The sequence below is a fragment of the Tursiops truncatus genome, chromosome 2, assembly GCF_011762595.2.
Source record: "Tursiops truncatus isolate mTurTru1 chromosome 2, mTurTru1.mat.Y, whole genome shotgun sequence".
Classification (NCBI taxonomy): Eukaryota; Metazoa; Chordata; class Mammalia; order Artiodactyla; family Delphinidae; genus Tursiops; species Tursiops truncatus.
The window spans coordinates 74,580,082-74,590,886 of NC_047035.1; the positions used below are offsets into that span (position 1 = coordinate 74,580,082).

General features: G+C 48.1%; 1 protein-coding gene and 1 non-coding gene across 9 annotated transcripts; one reads left to right on the top strand and one right to left on the bottom strand.

The window, feature by feature from the left end:
* Positions 1–1,375: 1,375 nt before the first annotated feature.
* Positions 1,376–1,448, bottom strand: TRNAR-ACG (transfer RNA arginine (anticodon ACG)). Its single transcript has one exon. It is a non-coding gene; the product is annotated as a tRNA-Arg (tRNA).
* Positions 1,449–1,681: 233 nt separating this feature from the next.
* On the top strand, positions 1,682–9,476 carry PRMT5 (protein arginine methyltransferase 5). 8 transcript variants are annotated; one of them, XM_019948563.3, is made up of 17 exons: positions 1,687–1,928; positions 2,585–2,703; positions 3,020–3,105; positions 3,272–3,406; positions 3,785–3,897; positions 4,044–4,093; positions 4,312–4,475; positions 5,194–5,355; positions 5,531–5,608; positions 5,704–5,762; positions 5,849–5,971; positions 6,058–6,257; positions 6,766–6,875; positions 7,326–7,419; positions 7,608–7,724; positions 8,057–8,121; positions 8,926–9,476. In XM_019948563.3, exons 1-17 carry the CDS (start codon positions 1,819–1,821, stop codon positions 9,076–9,078), a joined length of 1,938 nt encoding a protein of 645 aa, XP_019804122.1. In that variant the 5' UTR covers positions 1,687–1,818; the 3' UTR covers positions 9,079–9,476. The 8 variants fall into 8 exon arrangements, 6 of the variants coding, with proteins under 6 accessions (XP_073655579.1, XP_019804122.1, XP_004313406.1 ...); XM_004313358.4 differs by having other exon boundaries at positions 1,693–1,928; positions 6,058–6,233; XM_073799473.1 differs by lacking the exon at positions 1,687–1,928 and adding an exon at positions 1,938–2,014.
* Positions 9,477–10,805: the final 1,329 nt, after the last annotated feature.

Below are 10,805 nucleotides of genomic sequence, written 5' to 3' on the forward strand. Positions count from 1 at the left end.
TTAAGAATCCGCCTGCCCTGGTCCGGGAAGATCCCACATGCCGTGGAGCAACTAAGCCCGTGTGCCACAACTGCTGAGCCTGTGCTCTAGAGCCCGCAAGCCACAACTGCTGGAGCCCGCGAGCCACAACTACTGAAGCCCGTGCACCTAGAGCCCGTGCTCCGCAACGAGAAGCCACTGCAATGAGAAGCCCACGCACCGCAACGAAGAGTAGCCCCCGCTCGCCGCAACTACAGAAAGCCTGCGTGCAGCAACGAAGACCCAACGCAGCCAAAAAATAAATAAATAAATGTATTTAAAAAAAAGAAAGTCTAGTAATAAGAAGAAGAAGATGGGACAAAATCATCTCCAACTCTCTTAGGCTTCATAGGCATTTTCTTCTTTAGCTTTCTAATCTTCATCCTTTTGGGGCACTTACATTGCCCGGGCTCCTTATAGCTTATCCTATCCACCCGTTCCGTATTTCTCAGAACTCTGATCCCCCACGGGCTACGGTGATCTCATTCAGTCTCATGGCTTCGGTCACTACCTCTCTAACGGCGATTTCCAAATCTTGTCTGGTTCAGGTCACTGTTCATCCAACTCTCTATTACACAGCGCCCCCTAGACGTCCAATTCAGCATTTTCAAACCCAAACCCTGATTCTCCCTAAACCAGCTTCTACAGAGGCCAGAACCCTGGGTTATCACCCACAGACTTCCCTTTATCACGCTCCCTGTCAGTCGGTCCCTAAATTCTGTCAACGTCTCCTGCCTCGGGACTTTTGTATTGTGTTCTGTTTCCAACCCTGCTGCCAGGCCCTCAGCACTTCTGGCATCCCTACCTTCAGGTATTCCCTTTCTACGTCTTTCTTTGCCTTCCTTTCCTTCTTTTCCACCCCTGGAGCAGGCATTCACAAAGGAAAATGTAGAGGTTCTCTCAGGCCTCCGCCAGGCAGTTCATTACTCCTCTCTCCTCACTATATTTCCTCACCATGGGTTCCTTTTCTCTATCCTCAGTGTGTGTGTGTGTGTGTGTGTGTGTGTGTTTAGGTGTTTGTTTACTTTTTTTGTGTTTGAGATATAGAATCACAAAGACTTAGTGGCTGAATTGCCACAATCTATTTAAAAATATACTAAGGCCCACACAAAGACCCCAGCCATCAACCCGGTTTTCTCAGGATTCGGATGGACCTAAGTAGTGACACAAGAATCACCTTTGAATTCGGTAAGGGGAAAAGCTGACATAAGATGGCTGCAAAACGCAATAAAATTAAGACCTCAAAATGAGGGCGAGAGATAATGAGGAAATATTTAAAAAGAAATAAGGGGAGACTTTCAAAATACTGCTTATGGCCATATTGCATGGGATACAATAAAGGAAACACCTGTCCTTTCGAGCCAGCCAGGAGTCGAACCTGGAATCTTCTGATCCGTAGTCAGACGCGTTATCCATTGCGCCACTGGCCCTGAGACAATTTCGCAGCTCTCAATGATGATACTTCAAGCTTATATTGCAGGGTTTTATACTGCAGGGTTTCATGGGACGTGTAGTCTCTTATCGGAATTCTACGAGTACACGGAGCATTATGGGAGATTGAAGTTCGTCAAGAACCAGACCCTGAGATTGGTGACTCTTCCGGAGCCAAGCCGTACGTCACTGTGCAGCCCGCGGATTGGCGGGAAGAGCCACTCCCCACCCCTCCTCCTCCAGCTCCGGAGCCGTGGAAGACGCTTTGGTTGTTAGGGAGACTCGTCCCGCCTTTTGGGGGCTTTTTTTCGGCTTTGTGATTGGCTGCTAGTGTCAGGGAATCTCGGCGTGGACAGCGCGAGGGAAAAGATGGCGGCGATGGCGGTCGGCGGTGCCAGTGGAAGTCGCGTGTCCAGCGGGAGGGACCTGAATTGCGTCCCCGAAATAGCTGACACACTGGGGGCTGTGGCCAAGCAGGGGTGAGGGCCTGGACCTCTGCGAGCGGAATGCGGGGTCCGAACTCGGGGACAGAGAGGCGCAGACCAGTCATTCCCGAGAGGCAGGGGTGAGGGTGTCGGAGTGGATACGACGAGGGCGGGGGAAACCATTAGTCCTTGGAGGGGAGAAGTCTCGGGCCCTGGAGCGTGAGAGAGAGGGAAAAAAACTTGTTGGGGGCGTGGGGTCACTGAACCCCAAAGTCAGGGGAGTTATCAGGTGAACTCACACAGGGGGCGTACAGACCTCCAGGGCCATGGCGAGCGAGATTATCGTCTGAGAGTGTAAGAGGGGGCTAGGGAGAGGAGAGAAAAGCCTTGAGGGGGGAAACTTGTGCAGTACTGGTGCAGATCTGGATGTGACAGTCTTGGAAAACCAGTGACAGCAGAATAGAAAGTCCACGTGGTGTGGATTTTCATCGTTTCTCTTTACTCATCTTTTCCATGGCTGTGTTCCGGGGAGAAATTGAGGCACAGTGCAGCGGAAGTGATATGCCCCAAGGTGGGCTGAATTCAGCAGTCCAGTCGGGTGACTGACGGCAGCTGAAAGGGTTGTGCAGAATCTAGATAGCCTAGTCCAATTGCTTGGATGTCTGGGCTGCTGTCTTTACATGACGATTCTGGGTCTGTCGCGGTTGTAGGTTTGATTTCCTCTGCATGCCTGTGTTCCACCCGCGTTTCAAGAGGGAGTTCACTCAGGAACCTGCTAAGAATCGGCCGGGCCCCCAGACACGATCAGACCTACTGCTGTCAGGAAGGGGTAGGGACCATCCCACATACCCCTTAATTATTAGAGGCAATAACAACTTATGCTTTATCAGTGCCTTCCTTCTCTTCCTTTCTTGACTTGGATATATTGGTTCCCCCCGGGATATAGATAACTCTTGTTCTCTCCTTGCTTACCTGCTAAAAGCCTTAGTTCCCTATTCTGCGTCAGGCTCTCCTGTCCTGTATCTGTGATAGAAAAAGTCTGTCTCTCATCTCTAACTCTCTAGTCCCTGTTAAGAACTAGAAATTGAATGAGTAAAGTTCTGAACCTCATTCAGTCTTTGTCTTTCTTGGGTGGGGGAGTGCAGACTGGAATACACTAATTGTGGGAAAGCTTTCTCCATGGATTCGTCCAGACTCAAAAGTGGAAAAGATCCGCAGGAACTCCGAGGCGGTAAGACTGACCTCTTCAATGAATTTTTTTAAAGATCAGGTCTGTAAACAAGCTGGATGGGGAGAGTAGTATTTTCCCCCTCCGTAATTTAGTAAATCTAATATAATGCAGTTAAAGCTATTTGAATTGCTTGCTCTTAACTTTTTTCTCTTGATCTCCATTCCAGGCTATGTTACAGGAGCTGAATTTTGGGGCATATTTGGGTCTTCCAGCTTTCCTGCTGCCCCTAAATCAGGAAGATAACACAAACTTGGCGCGAGTTTTGACCAACCACATCCACACTGGCCACCACTCCTCCATGGTATGGCTGAGGGCCTCCTTTCCTGCTGCATAGTATGGTAGTCAGGCTGTGCTAAGTATCTTCTTGTTCCTAGCCATTCAGTAAAAGGTGGATTTGGCAGAATTGAAGTGTCAGTACTGCCTACCCACAACTAAAAGTGGTAAGCCGAGAGTTATAAAATATATAGAATATTCAGATAGAAGACAAGGCAGATACTTACTTAAGGGTATGCACAAGATACATGTACACATACATATAATCACAAATTGGGAAAAGCATGTAAAGGGAGTAATTTGAAATCTGGATCAAGATCTTTTTAGTTGAAGGAAGCTTTCTGGACCCAATGAGTTCAAAACAGTTCTAAATAGGGTACAGAACCTATTTATTGTTCATGTGCAGTTCTGGATGCGGGTGCCATTGGTGGCACCAGAGGACCTGAGAGATGATATAATTGAGAATGCGCCAACTTCACACACAGAGGAGTACAGTGGAGAGGAGAAGACATGGATGTGGTATGTCTCCTTTTGCTGCTGTACCAGGGCAAAGGCTAGGGTGGAGGGAAGTACAGAGTGGAACCTGTAGGAAGGTCTCCTTGAAGTATGATGATTGGTGGGCCATATGTATTTGACTGTATTTTTCTGTATTTGACTCTGGACAGGTGGCACAACTTCCGGACCTTGTGTGATTATAGCAAGAGGATTGCGGTGGGTAAGTCCACAAATATCCTGGGATACGTTATCATTCTCTGACCTTCTGTGACCAAAAATCAGGGGTCTCATGTACACTTGTCTGCTGGGCAGTTTTGCTACTTTCTCTGTGCCTTAGGTCTGCCTTGCTCTTAAGGAGTAGACAGATCTTGCACAAAAGAGCAAGGAAAGGCTTCTGACCTATCAGTGATTTACAGGTCTTTCTTTTCCCTTGTGTAGCTCTCGAAATTGGTGCTGACCTCCCATCTAATCATGTCATTGACCGTTGGCTTGGGGAGCCCATCAAAGCAGCCATTCTCCCCACCAGCATTTTCCTGACCAATAAGAAGGGATTTCCTGTTCTTTCTAAGATGCACCAGAGGCTGATCTTCCGACTCCTCAAGGTGTGTAGTAGAAGGGTTCTAAAGGTGCTGCAGCTAATCCTCTTGCCTTATTCACATATGTATGATGGGGTGTTCTTTGTTTTATTTTGTTTTTTCCCTCTGTGGGGTTCTTTGCCCCTCTAGTTTCTGGAGAGCAACTTCGGCAAAATTGGTCTTGGACGCAAAAACGCAAATAGCAGTAGAGGGCCCAGAAACATTTCAAAAGGAACCAGATCTCATGAAAACTTTGCAGAAAGTTTCATTTAAGAAGTTATAGCAACAGGGCTTCCCTGGCAGGTTGCTATAATCCGCCTGCCAGTGCAGGGCACATGGGTTCGATCCCTGGTCCTGGAAGATGCTGCGGAGCAACTAAGCCCGTGCACAACAACTACTGAGCCTGTGCTCTGCAACAAGAGAAGCCACTGCAAGGAAAAGCCCGTGCACTGCAACGAGGAGTAGCCCCGGCTCCCTGCAGCTAGAGAAAGCCCGCACGCAGCAACAAAGACCCAACACGGCCAAAAATAAATAAATTAAATAAAATTTAAAAAAAAAGTTATAGCAACAGTCCATGGGCCTTTTGAGCCAGGATGATGATTATGTGGCATAGGAGGGCTCTTGATGCTTTTGTTGGTATTTGGTGATCTGGGCCTTATTTTATGCTAGAGCTCTTTGGCCATAAACCATAATAATATCCTCTTGGTACAAGGACTGTGTCTGATGGTCTGACTTATTCTCACAGTTGGAGGTGCAGTTCATCATCACAGGCACCAACCACCACTCAGAGAAAGAGTTCTGCTCCTACCTCCAGTACTTGGAATACTTGAGCCAGAATCGACCTCCACCCAATGCCTACGAACTCTTTGCCAAGGGCTATGAAGACTACCTGCAATCCCCACTCCAGGTGGGTCTGGAGTACACTGAGAGGAGGGAGGTGGGGGGAGGAAATGTCTCTTGAGAGCAGGTGCCCTAAAATCCTATCAAAGCTCAGGAGGCAGTGGGAAGGTTTTGGTATTCTGGTGCATCGTCCTTGCCAGAAACTGGCTAACTTACTTTGCCTTTTTCCTCTCATTCATCAGCCACTGATGGATAATCTGGAATCTCAGACATACGAAGTGTTTGAAAAGGACCCTATCAAATACTCTCAATACCAACAGGTACAGTGTGGGTCCCAGATGGGGTCAAGCACAGGGCCAGGATGACCTGGGTGAGGATGGCATTATAGCCATGAGGTCTTCCCTCGTTCCCCCAGGCCATCTATAAATGTCTGTTAGACCGAGTGCCAGAGGAAGAGAAGGACACCAATGTCCAGTGAGTGCTCTCCCCATGATTCCAGAGATTTGCATGCCTGCCTCTCTACATGCAGAGTCAGCTTGACTCTTCCCTCTCTTTCTTAGAGTGCTGATGGTGCTGGGAGCAGGCCGGGGGCCCCTGGTGAATGCTTCCCTGAGGGCAGCCAAGCAGGCTGACCGGCGGATAAAGCTGTATGCTGTGGAGAAGAACCCAAATGCTGTGGTGACGTGAGTAGCAACCTTTTTTGCTGGGAAGTTTGTCCCCAGTGTCAGTTTTTCTTATCTTATCCTCACTTGTATCATCTCTGTTTTAGGCTGGAGAATTGGCAGTTTGAAGAATGGGGAAGCCAGGTGACAGTAGTCTCATCGGACATGCGGGAGTGGGTGGCTCCAGAGAAAGCGGATATCATTGTCAGTGAGCTTCTGGGGTCCTTCGCTGATAATGAGCTGTCACCGGAATGCCTGGATGGAGCCCAGCACTTCCTAAAAGGTGCTCCAGGCTGGGGTGTACTGAGTAAGGGGATTGGATTATCAACTGGGAAGGCTGGACGGGACTGGGGAGGGGTGGGTGTGGCAGCAGCCTAGAGGAGGTTACAAAGTTTAGGGAAGGCAGGGCAGACTTGGGTCAGTGCCCTTAGCAAATGAAGCAATTTCTCTGAACCTCGGTATTCACATCTGTAAAATGAGGGGAGTGGACCAGAGCAGAGACTCTTAATCGGAGATCTGTAGACTTCCTAAGCTGACATATGTACTTTGGGCTTAGCTTTCATTAGGATCTTAAAGGAAAGAAAGTTAAGAACCACTAGATTAAAATACCTTGGGTTCCTTCCAGTTTTACTCTTGTGTGACTCTAAATTAACCTAGAAGTAGAATCCCTCAGGGCGGGAGTTAGGAGCAGGTTGGCCTGGGAATGTGATAGCATGGAGCTGCCTGGGTCTATTTTGATATGGGAGGTCTGGGCTTTCAGTACAGACGCACCATTTCCATCCCTTGGGAAGTAATGTGACTCTCCCGCTCTGCAGATGATGGCGTGAGCATCCCTGGGGAGTACACCTCCTTTCTAGCTCCCATCTCCTCCTCCAAGCTGTACAATGAGGTCCGAGCCTGTCGGGAAAAGGACCGCGACCCTGAGGTAAAGAGATACTCTCTTCTGGAGGACTCTTCTCTTTAGTCCTTTTCTTTTTCTCTGTCAGCATAAGTGTTTTCTTCCACTGGAGAAGATGAAGAGGTGAAGGAGTTGGGGATGTGGGAAAGCAATTGAAGTGAAACTATGTTTTTATCTTTTTCTTTTTTTTTTTTTTTTTAATATTTATTTATTTGGCTGCGTCGGGTCTTAGTTGCGGCACATGGTATCTTCGTTGCCGCGTGCTGGGATCTTCAGTTGCAGCATGTGGGATCTAGTTCCCTGACCAGGGATGGAACCCGGGCCCCCTGCATTGGGAGCGCAGTCTTAGGCACTGGACCATCAGGGAAGTCCCTGTGTTTTTATCTTTGTCTGTGTCCCTAAAGCTTGAGCTGCATTCCCTGGGGAATTAGGTAGCTCTTGCCTGTCTTCTCCAGATCTTGTTCTCTCTCGGGATAGGCCCAGTTTGAAATGCCTTATGTGGTACGACTGCACAATTTCCACCAGCTGTCTGCGCCCCAGCCCTGTTTTACCTTCAGCCATCCCAACAGAGGTGGGTTCCTGCATGGCTGTCCTCTGACTGGTTGCGTGAGAGCTCACCCTCCTGGTTTCTTCCCTTGCTGTCCTGAGTCTGCTCTATCTGGTCTCTATCAGGGCTTCCTTTCCTGGTTCCTGCTCATGCTTTACCAAGTTGTCTAGGGTTTCTGGCCACTCATCACCCACACCGCTCTTCCCTGACAGATCCTATGATTGACAACAACCGCTACTGCACCTTGGAGTTTCCCGTGGAGGTGAACACGGTGCTGCATGGCTTTGCAGGCTACTTTGAGACTGTGCTTTATCAGGACATCACTCTGAGTAAGTGTCTCGGGCAGTAGATGGGGAGTATAAGAGTATGCTACCTGGGCAGTGTATGTACATGTTTCGGGTAGCGTATGTACATGTTTCATTTAGAGTCACAGGGAACCCAGGAATCAGTGAATGGGGATCTTTGATTACTTGCTTCTGTGTTTACAGAAGAGATTCTCCTCAATCTAGGCAAAAAGCAGAGTCATGGAGACCTCAATTTTTTTTTAATTTTTAATTAAAAAAAATTTTTTTGGATTATAGTTGATTTACAATGTTGTGTTTCAGTGTACAGCAAAGTGAATCAGTTATACTCAGTTTTTTAAATTACTTTGTCCACTTAGGTATCCGCCCAGAGACTCACTCTCCTGGGATGTTTTCATGGTTTCCCATCCTCTTCCCCATTAAGGTAGGAATCACCTTTAAGGCTCCTTGGGTTAAAGAGTAACTATTGTCATTGGTGTTCTGCCCCTTCCCTTCTCCCAGGATGATGCTTGTCTGTGACCCATGTTCTACTGCTCTCACGTGCTCTTGGATCCTGTTGTAGATGTTGGGATATCTGCAGGGGCCTTCTGCCTGGCTTCCCACGCCTACTCTGGCTATTCTTCTGTCCATTCTCTACCTGGAGCAAGAGTCATCTTTTAAAAACATGAATCTGATCCTATCTCTCTCCTTTTAAAACCCTTCGATGTTTTTCCACTGCCCTACAATAAGGTCTTAAATCTTTGTTAGACTTGGTGTGATCTAGTTTTTGCCTGCCTTTTCAGCCACTGTCCTTTGATTACATTGCTTCAGTCCTATGGACCTTCTTTTGGTTCCTCTAATGCCCCATGTTCTTTCCTGCCTCGCGGTTTCACACCTTTGTCCTCTGCCTGTAAAGTTCTTGGCTCATTTCTTGATTCAGCTGACTTATCTTCCAAGTCTCATTAAACATTCTTGTTGTCAGATAATTTTCCCTGACCTTGTAGACTAGGTTAGTGTTAACTTTCATAGGTGTTTTCATAGCACCCTATCCCTGTTCACAGTGTTCATCCCACTTTTGATTATTTGTTCAGTGTCTGTTCATTTCTGATTATTTGTTCTGATAGACTTCAAATAAACCTCATGAGGGTTGGAACGTCATTTGATCATTTTATCTCCACACCTAGCTTAGTACATTGCCACATAAAATTCATTAGCTCCACCCTGAACCTCCATGTCTTTCTTCTTACAGCAGCCCATTACCGTGCGTGAAGGCCAGACCATCTGTGTGCGTTTCTGGCGATGCAGCAATTCCAAGAAGGTGTGGTATGAGTGGGCTGTGACAGCACCAGTCTGTTCTGCTATTCACAACCCCACAGGCCGCTCTTACACCATTGGCCTCTAGCCCTGCCTGCAGGTGTCTAGAACCTTGGAAGCAGCTTCAGGTTCTGCTCCTGTAGCACAGAAGGTGCAGTACACCATGGGCTCTGATTTGCCTTGCCCATCAGAGAGGAGCATTTCAGTCCACTTTCCTGCCTTACATCAAGATGGGCAAAGGATGAGAATTGCAGGGCTCACGCCACCAATCTGTGAAGACTTCAGGCCAGGGCATGAGGAATTCATGTTGAATCTGTGGCTACTCCAACAGGCACTGAGCCTCAAGTGCTCCCTGGGATAGCCCTGAGAACATGTGGATTGAACAACTTTTCAGCCCTTTTCTCTGCCCATCTCTGTTCCTATTTTGATGATTTTGTGTAAGGAGGAAATACAAATAAAGTGAGGTTATGGCCTTTCCTGCTCCAACTCTGCTGCCCCCTGCCTCTGCTTCTCCACCCATTACTTACACATATTCAGATCGATGCTCTTTTCCAAGACTTGAAGGGGCCTAGCTTTATTTCCTATTTAAGAAGCTTAGTGGTGACTCTTGGACTCCCAATTATAGGCTTTCTGACCAGCTACAGAGAGGTCTTGTCCATTAGGACCTGTGATTAGGCTCTTGTCTGGGGGAGGAGGCATAGAGTTTGTTGCCATGGAGAAAGATAGGGTAGTGAGTGAAGCCAGCTTCCCTTCCACCTTCCTGAGCTGCTGTACTGCCAGCTCCTCTGTTACCTCTTGGGAGAGAAACTGGAAGTCATCCAGGCTTCACCAGCAAGAAGCCACTTTTTTTATTTGAATAAAATCATAGGATTAGAGTTTGAAGTCCTAAGAGATAATCTAGTCCTATTCTACATTTTACAGAAGAGGAATTTGAATTGGTACAATGATATAAAGTTAGTATTCAAATCAGGACTCAACACGGTTCCTGTGACTCCATGGCCCTCTCCATGTTATAACCAGCTATCTTTCTGGCAGCTGTATTAGGCAGCTGAAGGCTCTGGGGGTTCTGGAAGACGTTGCAACGTGAGGGTGGACTTCTCTTTCTGGCTAGAGGGCTGAGTACTGCTGCACCCAGAGTCACCTGAGAAACTGCCTCAAGTTTACCCTTGCGGTGGGAGGTGTGTGGGGCACTGATTTGAACTGAAGGTATATGAGCTGTAGGACCAGGCAGAATGCGGAAGAAGACAAATCTGTGACAGTCACATGAGATCCAGGCGCCGAGGAAACGAGGCAGCGGTTGGGAGGGTTGTATGACACAATGGGGATGGGCAGCCCAGCATCCCTCCCCACGGGAAGCAAATGCAGTTGCTCTCCAGAAAGCTGTCCCAGAGAAGCCTGACGTGAGCTCCTCGGCAAATCTGAGTGGGGACGGCCAAGGACGTCAATAGGCTCCTCCGCAGTGTTAGCCTAGTCTACATGAGAACCGGGAGCGAGTCGGGGGGTCCTTTTCTCCGGTTCTCTGCCCGGTTGCCCCGCCTTCCGCAAGTCATTTAACCAATGAGAGAGCGATAGGCGGATACCTAAGGACGCTTCTGCTTTCCCTGAGTCTCGGAAAGATTAGCCAATCAATGGGAACTTGTTGGTTGCTAAGAGACCTTTGAGCTTGGCTCCACCCATGCTCAGATTTTAGCCAATGAAAATCTGTACTTTGGAGTGTTGCCGCGAAACCCGTGAGATTAATTCCGCCACCTGAATGTTTCGGCGCCTGCGCAGATTGGGAAAGGTTCTGGAAGACAGCGGAGCTGCCGCCATTTT